This window comes from Phoxinus phoxinus (assembly GCF_949152265.1).
Source record: "Phoxinus phoxinus genome assembly, chromosome: 13".
NCBI lineage: Eukaryota > Metazoa > Chordata > Actinopteri > Cypriniformes > Leuciscidae > Phoxinus > Phoxinus phoxinus.
This window is the reverse complement of record NC_136888.1, coordinates 18072591-18091061: the sequence shown is the minus strand read 5'-3', so window position 1 is coordinate 18091061 and position 18471 is coordinate 18072591. Positions and strand designations below refer to the sequence as shown.

Below are 18471 nucleotides of genomic sequence, written 5' to 3'. Positions count from 1 at the left end.
TTTTCCTGTGCGTAGAGGTGTACGACAAGGATGCAGCCTCTCGGGACTCTTATATGCAATATCCATCGAACCTTTATTAAGAGTTCTAAGAGAAAAGCTACAAGGTATCTCAGTTCTCAATCCCAATATATCCGAAACCACTACAGTAAGGCTTATTGCCTACGCTGATGATGTTACGGTTATAATAAGATCTCAAGAAGATATTCTTCAATTGAACAAGTGTCTGGACTGGTTTCAGAAAGCATCTTCAGCAAAGGTAAACTGGAACAAAACAGAAGCATTACTTTGTGGTCAGTGGCAGGAAGAAGTCCGACCTCGTCTTCCGCAGCAGTGCCACTGGAACACAGAGGGGTTGAAGATCCTCGGAATCTTTTTTGGCACTCAACAATATATGACAAGAAATTGGGATGGAGTGGTTGAAAAGATTTTGGGACGATTGAAGAGATGGAGTTGGATTCAGCCACAGTTATCATATAGAGGCAGAGTCTTAGTGATAAACAATTTAGCCGCTTCAATGTTGTGGCATCGACTGACTGTTCTAGACCCTCCAGCTGGACTTCTACAGCTACTCCAGAAACACTTTGTGAACTTTTTCTGGGGAGGACATCATTGGCTTCATCCAGGCATACTGAACTTACCTGTGTTTGAGGGCGGTCAAGGTCTCATTGATCTAACCTCTAAATGGAAAGCCATGAGATTACAATCGGCTCAAAAACTGCTGTATAACACTGATCCACAACCATGGATTATGTGTGGTTTAGCAGTATTACGAGCTGTTAGCAAAATGGGACTTGATAGACATTTATTCCTGATTTCTAACAATGTAACCAAAAGTTTGGGTATTAATGGATTTTATCAGTCTGTATTAAGAGCATGGAGTATATTTAAGATGGAAAGAGAGGATCATTTTGGTCTTGAAGAACCACTTTTTCATAATTCATGGCTATGTCATCCGTCTAACTTGCCAAGTATTGAAATCAACACTTTTATTTCATCTGGTGTTTTGAAAGTGGCAGATCTAGTTGACACAGAACATAATACGTGGTTTTGTGCACAAGCAATAACTAAACAAATGGGCAGGAAGTCAGAAAGGATAGTGAAGAATGTTCTAAGCAAGTTACAATCATCGTTTCCGGTATTATTTAACAAGTTTCTTGAAGATTTTTTCGTTAATGGTTTAAATCAAAGTTTTTTTCCCGAGTTATTTGTTACACCACATAATTGGCAGGATAATGGAGATATGAGACAACTCTTTTCCTTACAAGAACTTCAACATATGTCATTTTCAGAAAGCAGTAAGCGACTTTTGTATATAGCTTGTGTGAAGGCAAGATTCTGTGAACATTTTAAAAATAAGACGGATACAAAATGGAGGAGCTATCTATCTGTCCCTGATGTTCAATCACCTTCATGGCATGTGTTTTATAAAAGTCCATTGCCCAAACGATCAGGAGATCTACAGTGGCGTATCCTGCACTGTGCATTAGCAACAAAAACATTTTTGTTCAAGTGCAACTTTAGTACATCTTCAGTTTGCAAATTTTGTAATGTATTAGATACTGGTTTTCACATCTTTTTCGAATGTTACAGAATCATACCTCTTTTGAATCTCTTAGAAAATATATTTGAAGGCTTTGGTTGGAACTTTTCAAAAACAGTATTCATTTTTGGGTTTAAATATATTAAGTCTCAGAGTGAGTTCTGCACCTTCTCCAATTTTCTAATTGGTCAAGCGAAGCTATCTATTTGGAAAGCTTATAAAATCGAAAATGAAGATAAAAGAATTAATATAGTAGAATTGTTTAAAGCTTTGGTGGAATCTAGAGTTAAAATAGAGTATGAATTTTATAAAATGAACAATGATATGCTTACTTTTAAAAGAAAGTGGTGTATAAATGCAAATTTTATTTTTTTGAATGATGATGATAAATTAGTGTTTCAGTGGTATTGTTGAAATGTGAAAGAATTAATATTGTATTTAAAATGTTATTTATTACTCGTTGTTTTATTTGTTACAAATTATGAAAATGTGATGATCATTTAACAACATGATAGAAAAATAAAAGTGGTGGTTAAACGTCTCTCTCTCTCTCTCTCTCTCTCTCTCTCTCTCTCTCTCTCTCTCTCTCTCTCTCTCTCTCTCTCTCTCTCTCTCTCTCTCTCTCTCTCTCTCTCTCTCTCTCTCTCTCTCTCTCTCTCTCTCTCTCTCTCTCTCTCTCTCTCTCTCTCTCTCTCGAAGTTTGCATGCACAATTATTCATAATCATGTAATTGTTTGAGGTCATGCCTTCCATTCCCTTGGAAAGAAAACAATTTTAATTATACCAAAAAATGTTAACAATCTGTTTCTGAAGCATTTGTACAATTAACCACATTTGTAAAGAGTTTAATTATTATTGGTTGATGTCAACATTTAAGAATGTTACGATAATAATGTTATTTGGTCCATTTAATTGTATGTCTGAAACCCCTAAAGTAGAACTATCATTCCTGTAAAAAACTATATCAGGGGAAATGTGACATCAGTGACCTCAGTCTGATGACATCAGCAAGCACATCTGTAACTCTAAACCTTACAAAAGAAGTGACACAGAAAGAATATGACCAGATGGATTTTGTGCAGTAAAGATGGCGTGGTGAAAAAAGAGATTATGGTGCATAGAAAGAAAGTCTAAAATGACATGTGCTCTCTTTGCATATACTGTTCTATAGATAGAGAGAGAAAAAGAGTGGATGAAGGACAAAGGAGTGTATATTGATTATTTTAGCAGCAGTAGTATTTGTGCTCTGATAGTCTGTATATTTGAACATGGTTATTTTAGGAGAGCCTGAGACGGGAAGCAGTTGTGAGGCGACAGCCATAGATCTAATCCATCTCTAAAGAGACTGGCAGGAGATAATATGCCCTCTGAAGATGTTCATTTTTAATGTTTTTGAAAGAAGTCTCTTATGTTCACTAAGGCTGCATTTATTTGACCAATAATACTGTAATATTGTGATATATTACAATTTAAAATAGCTGTTTTTAAAACATTCACACTGAGGTGGCGTGGCAGAGCAGAAGTCGCAATGCCGCGATCATTTCAGCGCCAAGTCCATTTGTATTTTTGCTGTGCCGCTTATGCTGAATTAAAGCCACAGGGCATTGTTATTGGTCAAAATGTTAACATGAAAAATAACACATTTCAGTAAGTGAGGTGTTCGCAGTTTCACGGTCACCGTATGACATTCAGAAAACTAAACAAAACGAAAACGCATTATTGGCAGGTGTTTTTACCCAAACTTAAAAGGTCTGTTTAAATTATTAAAACTAGAGGTATATCTTAACTTTAAGATTAATACAAAGTTCTGTCATGGAACTCTAGATGGCGCAGGCCAATAGATCCTTAACTCAACCTGCTTGTAATCACATCGTGATCTATAGGGCACAGCTGATTGGTTCCTGCTGTATCAGTAGCCAATTGGCTGCTGCTCCCGCTCTGCATACGCACAGCTTCTGCGCTGCCTCCGCACTACTTGCACGTCCAGTGTGAAACGGGCGTTATTACCAATGTTGCAAACAGTTGTGCTTCTTAATATTTTTGTGGAAACCATGTTAATTTTTTTCAGGATTCTTTGATGAATAGAAAGTTCAAAAGAACAGCATTTATTTGAAATAGAAATCTTTTGTAACATTATAAATGTCTTTACTGTCGCTTTTGATGAATCGTTAACACTTTACAATAAGGTCTACACTCGTACACTGAGTAAATGTATTTTTACAACATTTAATAATATTTGTTAATGTTACTTAATAAAAATGTTCATGTTAGTTTACAGTGCATTAACTAATATTGTTTATTGTTAGTCCATTTCTAATATTAACCAATTAAAATGATCATTAGGGTTGACCAAATGTAACCATTTAGGAATCAATGAAGAATCGATATACAGTACATCTGAAGTAAATTATGTTCTCCCAAACTTTTCCACAAAACCAAAGAAGTTTGTTTATGGTTTTTGTTGCATCGTTTTGTCCACATATGTAGTTCAATGCCTTGATATTTTGATAATCTAAACAGACTGTGGTTCCCTGTGAGTGCAGCTAATGAGTTGTGAATTTGCTATCAGGGTGGGAAAGGAATTTCAGTTGTTGGTCTGTTGTGTGGTGAAAACCCTGTTAGATGGAGCGGTTAGGTCTCCCACACCCCGTCAGAACCTGCCATGTACTGAAAAAAAAAATGTCTGCATTGTTTTCTGTGGGTTGGAGGAAATGTCCATCTGACATCAGTCTCCATGCAGTCACTCTCCCTTAGAGCTAACACTTCCTGTTTGGGAATGTTTACAACTGTCGGGATGGCCATTATCCTCTGATGTCATCAGACCAACTGCCCTTTATCAGACCAGGACACTCTCCCCCTCTGCAGTGAAGGAACAGAGACTTTTGCATTCCGCTTCCAGTCAGGAAGTTCACAAAAGTGAAAAAGAGAGGAAGTCTTTCAATGAAATATTTGTGGAAAGATGTACTGAACAGTCTTACTTGCTAAACTATTTCAGATATTATACTATTCGGAAGTTTTTGGTTACAATTTTGCATATTTGTAAGCATGAAATGGCTAGGCAACATGGCGTTAATAATTGAATGTATGTAAGATAGTGAGTTAGTGGTTTTTTTTTTTTTTTAGTGTTTTTTTTTTTTTTTCAATAAAAAAAGGATGTTGCCTGTTCTTCCAATATTAGACAAAGTTGATTTGAGATATTTAATTATGCATGCTCGTTTCTTTTTTTAGTGATCGTTATTTTATTCACATTTTTACATAAATTACATTTACTGTCATCCAACATCTAATTTCTTAACACTGTTAAATGGAATCAATGGCAAAATAAATGTCAATTTTTTTATATATATTGTACAATACATTATAATGTTATGACATGTTTATTTGGACAAAACTTTAATATAATTTTATTATCAGCCGCAACATGAAAATACTGATCAGCTAGCAGTTTCAACTTAAATTTTAAAGGGATGCACGATATTAAAAATCCAGTTTAAAATAAGTAAATAACATAAAAATGCCAGCTATTTTACTGCTTTTCTTTAAATTTCATAAATTTCCTTGAAAATAAAGGAGTCTGCTTTTTTCCAGCAGCATCACCCTGCTTAAAGAAATCACATGCAGCCCATGTTCCTTTCTCATCCTGTCGCCTTGCCTATAGAACTGCCACACACACACACACACACACACACACACACACACACAAACACACACACACACAAACAGCTTCACGCTGCATTCCCTCTCACACACACTTCCTGTCTCTCTCTGTCAATAACCAGCCAAGGAGCATGTGCGCCGTAACCGACAGAGCCGCACTTTTCTGGTGGAGAATGTCATAGGAGAGCTCTGGTCTGAACTCACTGAAGGTAGAGTCTTTATCTTCTCACACACTTTTCTTTTAGTATTTTGCTCCTGCTGTTTCTAATGCTGCTGTCATGAGTTAAGAAAGCCTGAAGCTCTTAAGAAGGATGCACTATTCTCAAATAGCTAGACCTTTCAACAAAAAAACGGACCTCCATGCAGCTTATTCTGGCTAAGAATCATCCAATCAGATATGAAGAGACTGACTCGCATGTAAAACAACAGATTACAGTATGGTTTGTTTTTATGCGTGGATGTGTATAGACATTGTGTTTAGAATTTCAGTCTGTCCAAAAGTAATACTTTGTGATTATTTCACAGATTAAGTTGCATCAAGCCGGTCAATCAGATTGCCATTTCTGTGTTATATGCATTAAAGTCAGTGAGTTTGGTCCTTGGATGTGCCAACTGAGACTAGATGCACCCTAGCTGAGAGCATAAGGAAGATGCTTAGTTTGAAAGCCCTGCTCTGGTGAGCCCTGATTTATTCTGCTGTCTGAATTAGCAGCTGCTCAACCGTCAGAATTGCCTCGGCAAACTTTGCCTATTCATCACTGCTGGAATAACCTCCACGCAAATTAATGTTATCCAAAATCATTCCAAAACTCACTACATTTTCAGTCTCAAAGGGATAGTTCGTTCAAAAATGAAAATTGTCATCATTTACTCGCCTGAATGTTGTTCCACACCTGTATGGTTTTAAGAAGATATCTTGCAGAATGTCCAAGATGCTCTTTTATGGGGGGGGGGAAGTCATAGGGGTTTGGACCATCATTAGAGAGTAAATAATGATATATATTTTTGTTCATTTTTGGGTGAACTCTATATAGTAAATAATATACAAAACCTACATAAAACTTGAATTACAAAGGCTTCTATCTGAAATCTCAACCAGTGAACCCTAAATGTAGGTCACCGTTCCCGGACTTTTCCATCACTCACATCCAGCGACTGCAGAGAGTTCATGGAAAAGTATAAGATGTCACCAGACAAGATATAGATCCACTAATTTCTTTTTCCTGGTGAGCCTCATGTTGTTTCTGCTGCTGTAGGTGACCGGTATGTGGTGGTGGATTGTGGAGGAGGGACAGTGGATCTCACTGTGCATCAGATCCGGCTCCCGGAAGGGCACTTGAAGGAGCTTTACAAAGCTTCAGGTACAAGACACAACTCTTATGACTGGTAGCTTGAGATTAACATTTAGCTTAAATAATATTTTGTTTAAAGGTTTAACTGCTATTCTGAAATGTCATTATTTCCAATCATCTGACATCATTTTCATCTTTCCGTCCTCTCCGTAGGAGGCCCGCATGGCTCTATCGGTATAGATTATGAATTTGAGAAGCTCCTATGTAAAATATTCGGGCAGGATTTCATCGACCAGTTTAAGATCAAGCGTCCGGCCGCCTGGGTGGATCTGATGATCGCGTTCGAGTCTCGTAAGAGGGCCGCAGCTCCTGACCGAAGCAACCCGCTGAATATTAACCTGCCCTTCTCTTTCATCGACTACTACAAGAAATTCAGAGGACACAGTGTGGAACATGCACTGAGGAAGAGCAAGTGAGTGTCTAAATGTGGAGGAAATCACCCATGATCACAGTGTTGCACCAAACACAGTTAATGACAAAACTTCCTGTAAATAATCTATCCACTTCCCATTGTCTTTTTCCCATTTGGAATAGCTACTTTTTCCATTGCCAGTCGATCACAATGCATTTCGGTTTTATCAAGATCATTTGCAACTTTGCTTGTATTAAAATAATAATTTAAATATCTATATGCATTTAAAACAATATATATATTTAAACAATCAAAAATATATCATATATATATATATATATATATATATATATATATATATATATATATAATATCCCTTCATTATATCCCATATATATATATATGGTGGTACAGAAAGAAAACGCGTGTAACAGTATTAATGGATCTGTGCGTCAGGTCTTAAAGTGACAGCAGCCTAATACCCGCTGCCAAATTATGAGGTAATATTCCAAATATCTAAATAGCAGTTTTTCCCAATTATATTGATGGCCAGTGAAAATTCTGAGTGGCGAGTAACTTTGGGAAACCACTGGCTGGAGAACAAAGTTAATGTCAAGCCGTGTATATTTGTGTCTGTAAATATATATATATATATATATATATATATATATACATGTATACACACACACACAATAAAGGTCAGGATTGAATTCACTTATAGTTTTTCTCCATTGCTAGTGACTGTTTCCTGCTGACTCTCTGCCTTTGCGGTAATTGTTGTCTGTCTCTTTTGAGGTCGGGCATGTGTGACCTACAGCCCCTGGAGAGTTAATCTGTCTATTCATGACTGCTGTCAATACCGTATACACAGGCATTCAATAAGCCATCATGCCCTGTATAAAGATGGCCAAGTCAGCTAAATGAATACCATGTTTGTGTGTGTGTGTGATTGCTGACTATGTGCTAAACACTCATAATCAAGGGCATAGGAACAATCTAATTGTATAATTTTATGCATCCGGCTACAATTTTTTCACATCACAGCCAAGCAAAAAGATTCTCAGAAAATTACTTAAAATAGAATCTACTTTTATCATTCTAGCTTTTTATTTTTATTTTTTTATTTTGCTGTTTTAAGAGTTAAATTTATTCTTTCCTCCTAACACAGTAATGAGGTAATCATTCGAGAGGCACGAGTAAGACTACTCTAACTTGCATGTTATAGATTTTGAGCTCTTATGTCTCACAGGGGACAGTTTTTCCAACAAGCAGGCGAGTCGGGCATCTCTGAGCACTCGTTCAGCCCTGCATAACACTGCACTGTGCAGCATTATGGGAATATGTGCATCTGTTTACTGGAAACCACAGCTATTAGCACACATGTGCTGACTTTTATAGCAGTGTAAAACCTAATAACATCAACTCAATAATATCAGGTTTCTCAGTAGTCCTTATATATGTGAAGAAAGCTTTTAAACTCCACCGAGGCCAAATGAGGACACTGCTATTATTTCTTTTCAGTTTCTAACTCTCGCTGTTTCTCTTTTTGGCTCTCTTCTGCAGTGTGGACTTTGTGAAGTGGTCTTCGCAGGGAATGCTGAGAATGAGTCCAGACGCGATGAATGCACTGTTCAAACCAACTATAGACCACATTATACAGCACCTGAGTGAGTACTCACCCTGTTCTACTGGAACAATGTGCCATATGAGTAACAATTATTGACAGGCGATGCCTGTAATGTACTTATAAATGTAATTATACAATATTTCATAGATTGTATATAATTAAGGGATTTCATTAATGGGGATCGGACTGCTTCTTGATTTATGCCATATGAAACGTCAGCAGCATCTCACTGTCACATCGGGTAAAAATTGCATTGTTGAGAGAAAAAAAAACAGATAAGTTGCATCCGTGTATAGGTCACAATTTATTATTACATACAGAACTAATGAAAAATACAGGTAAATTAAATGAAACCGCTACAAAAATGTATACATTTGTATTTTATTTCCCCTCACTCCACAGAAAATACTTTTGAATTAAACAGTATTCAGCATAGAACAGGAATGAAAAATATATGAAACAAACATAAATTATGAAAAAAACAACATAATTTATTGTAAATGGCCAGCCTAAACAAATGTATTTAAAGCAAAACTGAAACTTTTCTTTTAAGTTTAAGTTCAATTACTGAAAATAATTTTCAATAGATTGCACTGCATTGAATTAATATCGATTTTTTTAAAACTAATTAATCGTACATTTTTCTGTAATTAATCTTGATTAATCTCACCTAACATTAAAGTTTTTATATATATATATATATATATTGCAATCACATTTAATCAAAAAATGAACGTAGAAACAACATAAAGACTTTGTTTAATGGTATCTTTTTTTTTTTAAAGAAGGCCAGCATCACAGATACCAATTCTGTTACTGATCTCTCTGAGAAATTTACTTTTTTCCCTCTCAATTTTAGCCATTAATTATAGCCATTCAGCTTTACAGTGTAATTGAAAACTATAAATGTTTACATTTACATTACAAAATATAACGACTTTTAATTTAAGTGAACTTAAAACAATCTTCACATAAACCCATTACAATAAATGGCACATTTACCTGCCCTTCAATATATCAGGGCTCAGTTTTTTCTATTGGTCCAGTCAGACCAGTTTAGGTTTTTACTTGCCCTGTCAAAATGCACAAAAAGTTATTGGATTTGTTATTTTCGACCCATGTAACCTTGTAAACAGTGCTTTAAGATTTTCTGGTTTTCCTTTCTAACAGGTACGATACATACAGAAATTGAATAAAGTTATCAAACACTTCACAGCCTTCACTGCATAAATTATAAATTAAATATAGATTCATCCTGATTAAAACTACAAATGTTATTCAGTCAAGAGCAGTGAGTGATTTTCTTTTTTTCTTTTGTTCTTTGATTATCCTTAATGACAGACGGCAGCGGGTTTATTAGGCTTCTGTCACTTTAAGATCTGACACACATTTTCTCACAACTCTTTATGCTCTTAAGACTGTGATTACAGGGATACTCGACAAAACGGGCATTTTGGCATAATTTTGTGTTTAGTCTGTCTATTCAAACGCGGTCTAAAGTGGCTTTCAGTGCCCACGAGTCGTGTGTGTCACACCGACAGGAGATTCACAGATGCCAGCACTGCGCTGCGTTCTCTTTTGTGTCTTATCATGCTTGAATGGTTTAAAAGCGTAATCATGTTGTGTTGGAATGGAATCAAAAGGCCAATTCACACAGCACCAACAGACACCGTCCAACGCCAACAGACATTTTGACTGTGTCAGTGTGTTTCACCTGTCACCGTCTATTGGCGTTGGATTGAACATTGTATTGAACATATACTGTAATCTGGTGATTATTCACGTTGGTCGACGTCTTTCGGTACAGTATGAATTGGTCTATAGTCTGAAGCTAAAAAATTGTAGCCTGTGTCCATCATACACTACGTAATTTTCTCTGCCCAATATCTGCAGATTGGCTTTATGACATTCGAAATATAGCATTGACGACTCCTGACTGCAAATTGGGGCAAAAATCTGGGCAAACGTTGTGTAGTGTATTCCAGCCTTGAGTAGAATCTGTAAAGTTGTATAAACGAATGAGCCGTTGGGAAGTGCAATTAGGGCATGCGTTGGCCCAGTCTGAGGAGTCTCGACCATCTGCCCAAAATACTCCAGCACACACAGAACTGGGTCAGAACTCAGTCCCACTGCTCTCATGTTGGTTGAGCACAGCTGTGATCTGTTCAAACAAAAACTACAAGCAGAAACACCCCTGCCATTTTTGGCATTTTGATGAAAACCGGAGGAATGCGTAACATGCAATGAGTTAAATTGTTTAGTAATAAATCTTGTAATGACATTTGTCAAAATCCTGTTTCTCTTTCTCTCCCTGCTTTCGCTCTTCTATGTTCTCCAGCTGAGTTATTCGACAGGCCGGAGGTGACAGACATCAAGTTCCTTTTCCTGGTGGGTGGATTCGCAGAGTCTCCACTTCTGCAGCAGGCGGTTCAGAATATGCTTCAGGGCCGCAGCCGAATTATTATTCCGCATGATGTGGGCTTGACCATCCTCAAGGGGGCGGTGTTGTTCGGCCTGGATCCCAGCATCATAAAGGTGCGACGCTCTCCGCTCACTTACGGTGTGGGCGTCCTTAACCGTTTTGTAGAAGGGAAGCACCCGCCCGAGAAGATGCTTGTGAAGGACGGTACGCGCTGGTGCACCGACGTTTTCGATACGTTCATCTCTGCCGATCAGTCGGTGGCGCTGGGGGAAACGGTAAAACGCAGCTACACGCCGGCGAAGCCGTCACAGCAGGTGATTGTCATCCACGTATACTGCTCGGAAAAAGAGTCTGCCATTTTCATCTCAGACCCAGGTGTGAGGAAGTGCGGTACGCTGAAGCTGGATGTGAGCGGTACTGAGAGTCCAGCGGCACGAAGAGAGATCCAGACGCTCATGCAGTTCGGAGACACGGAGATAAGAGCCATGGCTATTGATGTGGCAACCTCTCGCAGTGTCAAAGCTAGCATCGATTTCCTTAGTCAATAGAAAAAGATGAGGGATGAGTAAAGGACACTGCAGAAACTCAGTATTTTAGTCATGTTTTCCAGTCAAATGTCCCAACATCCTTAAAACAAGATACATGTGTTACTTTTAAAATTGCTTCGATTTTTTTTCTGAAAAAAATTAATACTTTTATTCAGCAAGGATGCATATGTTGATCAAAAGTGACAGTAAAGACATTTATAATGTTACGAAAGAACAACCGTTTTCAAGAAATATTTCTTGAGCAGCAAATCAGAATATTAAAATGATTTCTGAAGGATCATGTGACACTGAAAAGTAATGATGCTGAAAATTCAGCTTTGCCATCACATGAACAAATTACTAATTAAAAAAAGTAATATTAATTATATTTGTTCACAATTACAGAAAATAAATGTTTTACTGTATTTTTGATCTTTGAGACTTTTCAAAAACATAAAAAAATGTATTGACCCAAAAGTTTGAACCAGTTGCGTATTGAATTACAATTATTTGCAAATTGTTTTACTTTCTTGTTATAAATATTAACCACTAAATTGTAGATTTATACTTACAAGAAACAAGAAACTACAGGGTAATAAAAATAAAATTGTGAGAAATAGTCTTAATATCTCATGCAGTTATGCTTAAATATTTCTTGTTTAGAGGATGTTTTGATATTTTGACTGGAAAACAGGACTTTTGACTTTTGCAGTGTAGAAGGATAGAGAAAAGAAAGAGAAAACTAAAAATAGAGATTGAGCAAGAGATGAAGTTTGTAGGTTTGGAGTCTCAACTAATACACCATGTTTGCCGACCTTCCATGTGACATTCGCTTGAACAACTGTGCCATTCGTGTTATTTTATTTGGTTATTTTATTTTCCAGATACACAACTGGACTCAATTTGAGAAAGAAATGAATTTCTCCTATTTGGCCAAAGTTGAGTTCATTCTGTTCATTTTTACCAATGCTCTCTTCATCTAGACTCAGTCCGTTATTCTCTGTATGCTTGTATTACAGTCTATTTGTGTAGTCTGGCTATGGCTATTTTCTGCACAGAGATGCAAACTCTGCATGGATAGAGCCAAAATACAGCTGCGTATTGCTAGTAGTGCAATTTGGGATAGCACATTGTATTAACTTAGCAAAGTCAAGTTCCGGTTAAGGCAGCTACATCAGTCTTATATTCACAATATAACATTGTTCTCTTACGAAATGTACTGCTTTGCTCTGAAACTCTGGCCTATTACCTCCAAGGCCCAGTCCAGAACCAGTTCATTCATTTAGGTTACAATGAGGAGGTAAAGCAGATGGTTTGGACTGGTGACCAAATTGTTAGTCTGAAAAACAGAAACCCAACTAACTTTATGAACGGTATTCAGAATCACAGATCAAACCTGAGCTACACATCACAGAGGTGCTGATGTCCATGACAAAATTACTGTCAGTTTTTCACACTAGTGCTACGCGGCAAAACACAACATGAATCTCATCTTTTTTTGTTTATATTGTTCTTGCATTTCATTATCTTGATTATGTGTTTCTTTTATGCATGTCAAGGCATTTTAGGAGTTCTGGACACTACAATTTCATGGCATTGCTTTCATTGACTGCTCTTGGCAGAAGTTTAGGGCGCCATTTTGTTTGTCCCAAAATGCAGCATATCTTTTCATATTGTTTGGTCAGTATGTCGCTCTAAGCGGAATGAGAAAGCATAAATCCTAGAATGTGAATTTAAATCATCATTTGAAGTAGCAGCGACAGAGAATCCGCTAGCTGCACCTACGACGTGATTTGAAAGGATAGCCATCGCTATATGCTAGTTGCCTTTAATCCTGCTCTTATAGAAAGAGATGCCACTGATTTTATTTTTTTGTTCTCCTGTTTTTATTTTGTATTTTTATTTAGGAGATTATTTTGAAGAATATGTGTCAAATGAAAATGTTTATTTCTGTATATACAGTATTTAAAGATATTGTACAGATTTTTAGCATTGTTTTAGCATTAGCAGCTTTATGAGCAGTGTGTGTATGCAGGCCTTAAGAGCACACATTCTTTTTTCCACTCTCACCAGCCTTCACATGGATGGTAAATTCAGATTTTACCCTAATCCAAACCACAAAAACTGACACTTAATCCCATTCCCAAAACCCCAACCAAAATAATTCCATTTTAAACTGGCTCTTTATCTTAACCCCAAACAAACTTGCAATTCCCATTTCTCAGTCTCATATCTGGCTTTGTGAATTGCCTTTGTTGCTCTATTTTTAGTATCACAAGACTTGAAAACCCTTGACCTTAACAACTTTACTCGCAGTTATCATTTGAAAATAAGACGTGTAACATTGTGGTATATCTTGGTTTGAGGAAATGAGGTGACTGATCGTTTATGGTGTGTATGTGGTCAAATCTTATTCTGTAGATGATGCCACAAATCACAGGCAATAGTGCTTTTGGTTTGGGAGATACTGAGATAAATGCAACGCTAAAAAATGAAGCAATAAAGTATTGCAATGTGACGTTCCCATTTGCTCCATCATGCTATTCTGCCAGTGTGACGTCAAAGCTTCAGCTGCAAAATTGTAATGTTGCTATGAAATTGTATTAATTAACATTTTTAGATCATTGAGGTGAACATTGTCATCATTTTTTCACATGTTCTTTGAAAGTCAGCATGTGGAACAATTTTTTGCCTTGGAAAAATATGCGTCAGCCAATTGCTTTTCTATAGATTTGCATAGCAACGTAAGACATGAAGCGCCAAATCGTTCTTGCACAGGACAGTTAGAATTTGTGATAATAGCACAGATCCTGGATCAAAAACATGATGGATCAAAAGTTTCTCTCAGATCGCACCCGAGCATCTGCCAGTTGTGAATAAAATATCATCAAACAATGTAATATCATTGAAAATGAAAAATAGCAAGCAACACACTAAATGCTAACGCTTCTCTAAATGTAATCTGAATTTGCCGCTCATGTGATTAATTGCAAATAATTGCATCTGCTCTGCACGATTCGCATGAGTGACCAAATAAACATGAGAAATCTTTTTTTTGGTTTGGTTCATTTAAATATTCTGTTTTAAACTAAATAGATCTCTGGATAATAAAACCCGAGCTTCCACAAATCACTCTCTCATCATTGGCTGTGCAGTGTAAGGAGGGATGTCATCATGTGTGATATATACACACACATAGACATACACATTTACAAACATGTGCAGATTTGTGAAGTAAGCACACCTTTTTTGCTCTGAGAGTATTGATAGGGTGAATGTTACAAATACAATATTGTTCTGCTGGTTTAAAGTTTTGCTTTTGTTTTTAACTTGTTTTGCACCATGGGCAGCTTTGCTATTTTTTTTTATTTTTTTATTGATAACACAATGTATAGCCTCTTTATAAAATGTAGTTATTGCTATGATATGCTTGTAAAATCACATAAAAAGCACTATCATTTTGTTCTTTTGTTTTTCAGTTTCTTCACTCTGTCTAAAGTATTAAAATGCTCATCCCTGCTGGGGCGACGTTTGCTATAAATTCACTGTGAATTTGATTTTGATTGCTTTTTCAGCATTATTTTATTTAACTTGGTTTAGCTAAAAGTGGACCAGGTCAAAGGGTGTGAAAAAAACAAAGGAATTTCACTGTTTGCTAGATTCTGTGCTTTAAATGCTTGAAAGTCACCTAGTCATTCACTTAGATCCAAGATGGCTGCTCACCCCTAGAGCTGACGCTGTGCAAACTCATAAATTATACCTACTGGGTTGTTTTTAATTATTGGATAAAGTGTCACTGCTCTTGCCATATGCACATCAAAAAAGATTTGCAGCTGTATTTCAATCAATGCCAAGTACTAACAGCCAAAATGTCACCCAATAAAAAGTACGTGTTATTTCAAAAAAACGGCCCAGTTGAGTTCCTTGTGTATGAAATGAGTGACCTTGTGCTAAAACATTCTTCTCTTTTTAAATCTGAGGGGGTAATTCTTCAGTGAGATTCTTTCTTAAGAGTTAAAAATGTCATTTTGACATTTATTTTCACATATGAACCTTGTATTTCATTTTTCCTAGTTAAAAATAAAGACTAAAATCTGCCAGACACTTTCAAGGCATAATAAACGGATAAATTCCATTTATGAATGGAAGAAAACACTCAATATAGTGGTTATAGGAATGGAAATGACGAGAACCGCTCGCTATGTGCATTAATGGGGCTTTTGTATTGGCATTTTATGCATATCAACCCAAATTCCTAAGAAACTAAAAATTTTACGAGGTGACGATTTCATGTTAAAACGTATGAGATTTGTGCAGAAATTTATGATTTTTAGAAGAAGAAAAAAAAGCATTCATGAAATCAAAATTGACCATTCTTATTTTTTTAACCATGCACATTTTTTTTATTCTTGTCCGCACATAAATAAAATAATTTCCCCTCCCTCTTGCAATGACATCTTTTATCTGATGTGTTTACAGCCATACCAAATCACAACCATCTAATCATCCAATCAAATGAATTTTTTGTTACCAATTTGCTAAAATGTAGAATATTTATAAATTGCCTTGAGAGTGTGATAGTAATTTAAGATTATGCAGCACAGTTCATGATACCATTTCAGTCAGATTTTTTTCTAGATTTGGATTTTAATGTAAGCAAAAAATATAATTTTGATAAATGTTTAAATCGATTTCTCCATATAAAGTAAGTATATGGCAGGGGTTGTACTGCACTTAGCCTGGGTGTGCTATTGTTAATATGGCCGTCCAGTGAACTATAAATGGAATTTAGATTTACCTAAAGCTTAATTTAACCTAGTTAGCACCCCCGCTTTTGAACAAATCCCAAGAAATGGCATACCCAAACTAAAACAGATACAGTTCATGAAGCCTTTGCACTAAAGACACTTGGCAGTTTATTGTTAAGTCAGAATTAATTATTGTCATAAAAAAATAGTTATAAATAGCTTCAACGTTTTGTAAAGTTGTTAGAAATGTATATGCGTAATCTTTATGAAAATAAAGTTGGCATTGTTTTACTCTTGAAATGCACTGCAGCTAAAGACACATGTCTGACCAAGTTATATTTCAAATCTGAAGAGAAGTCTAAAACTTAGTTTTATGAAAAGTTTTTAAAGATCATGTCATGTTTGATTGTCAAGTTTGGAGTCTCAACTAATACACCATGTTTGCCGACCTTCCATGTGACATTCGCTTGAATAACTGCCATTCGTGTTATAAATAACAAATTTTATCATGTTATAAAATACTTTGAGAAGATGCTAACTGATATTTATCGTCATCTTCTAAGTATCCATTCAGTGTACTGTCTCTATTGTTTTGTGGTGCAAACTGCCCAATTCAGTTTCAGTCTTTGTACAGATTCACACCTCTCCGGCCTGGTTGGCTCCTCTAATTATACTTTTCTTTTGTTGTTTTTATCATTAATGATGGCTTTCTATTCACACTGTTTTGATCCCTCATTTCTTTAATCAAACTTCTCACTTCACCTTCTTAAAACTATATAAAACGCCCCTCTTGAAAAAAAGAAACATTTCAGTGAGCTTTACTATTCAAAATTATTCATAAAAATAACATATTTGCTCCACTAGGTGGGGAGGTGCATCTTATAGCACACTATCAATACATGACAATTTATTAGATTAAAACCATGTTTTTGCTCCAAACTTTATAATGCCTTCTGTGATCTGACGTGGCTTCGGATCAAATATAAAATATATTATTTTTGTATTCTGCACAACGATAAAGGCTATATCGATTAGCATTGCATTATAAATATAACCTATTGTGTGTATTACAATCATGGGTTTACTGTCTCCAAAACGTCTTTATGTGCGTGTTACAGCAATCTCTGGAAGCTTTATGTAAGGGACTTCCTGTAATGTCACATGATGTGCCCGTTCATCACGAGTGCCATCTGTGGACTAAATGTGCATACAGCGCCCCCAGGATGCCAGTATGAATTGAAAACAGTTCATCAGAGTATCCAACGCTCATAATGAGTACATCGGTGCATTTTGGGTAAACTAAATTTATATATTTATATATATATTACTCCTCTCTGTATAATTTTTACGTAAACATATGGGAATCTATCAATGTTTCTCAAAATCGGCACAATTTTGAGCTAAAATCCCTGAGGGCTGTTGTTTTGACAAGCGCTTTCATGAGGACTGAATGGGAGGTTTTTTTCTCTGAATGGGAGCGGCTGACGATCATAATTCATATTAAAGGTATCAACTCATTAAATTAGATTTATGCTTATTTAATTTTCATAACTCCTAACACAAATTAAGACATAACTGTCACTATAATTTTCTCAGAATAAAGGTAAAATATTGACGCTTAGATCTTTTTAATGATGTATAGTTTGTCAAGGTATAATTACATTAAATCTAAAAGTAACTTTGAACTAGTTTAAACACAGAACGATTCAGTGCGTCGGCATCCTCGTGAAGGTTAACAGGGTTTTAAAAAATCTGGATGCGTGCTCGTTTGAACTCTGACACACTTTATATCCCCTGTTCAAAGCCATTTCTAAATGGTAAAAAGAAAAACATAATTATAAATGAATATTTTTGCTAATCTGAAACCTGCTAACATGAAACAGGTGGATTTAGTCAGAGACCTTGACTTAACAGATCTCTTCCAGATGGAATTCAATTAGGCAGCGTTTCTTCAGTCATGTAGCCCTACATACACTGATCCTATTTGAAAAAATCCATTTAATTGTAAAGCCTTATTTGTAAATTCTAAAGTTCTATACATAAATAAAAGCAATATTCTCACAGACTTTAATTTAGTTCATTGACACATCAACTTAAAGTACATAATGGCACCAGATTTTAAGAGTTTAGAAGCCGTTATTAATTTTCTATGGATCTGTCAAGAGTATATCCTTTTTTTTATAGAGGGAAAATGGTCCTTTTTTTGGTAGGGCGAGAGTACATTGTAGGCCCTTCAGCAATGAGCT

The 18471-nt window shown here is 36.0% G+C and overlaps 1 protein-coding gene across 3 annotated transcripts in view; it reads left to right on the top strand.

Moving 5' to 3' along the window:
* Positions 1 to 15377, top strand: part of hspa12a (heat shock protein 12A) — a 42473-nt gene extending 27096 nt beyond the window's left edge. For 2 of the 3 annotated variants that reach the window (XM_079632846.1, XM_079632847.1), the window contains exons 8-12: positions 5320 to 5406; positions 6454 to 6558; positions 6703 to 6961; positions 8465 to 8568; positions 10867 to 15377. In XM_079632846.1, the coding sequence (XP_079488972.1) occupies positions 5320 to 5406; positions 6454 to 6558; positions 6703 to 6961; positions 8465 to 8568; positions 10867 to 11498 (1187 nt within the window). In that variant the 3' untranslated portion in view covers positions 11499 to 15377. The remainder of the gene's footprint in view (positions 1 to 5319; positions 5407 to 6453; positions 6559 to 6702; positions 6962 to 8464; positions 8569 to 10866) is intronic. The other variant, XM_079632848.1, reaches the window with a different exon arrangement.
* Positions 15378 to 18471: the final 3094 nt, after the last annotated feature.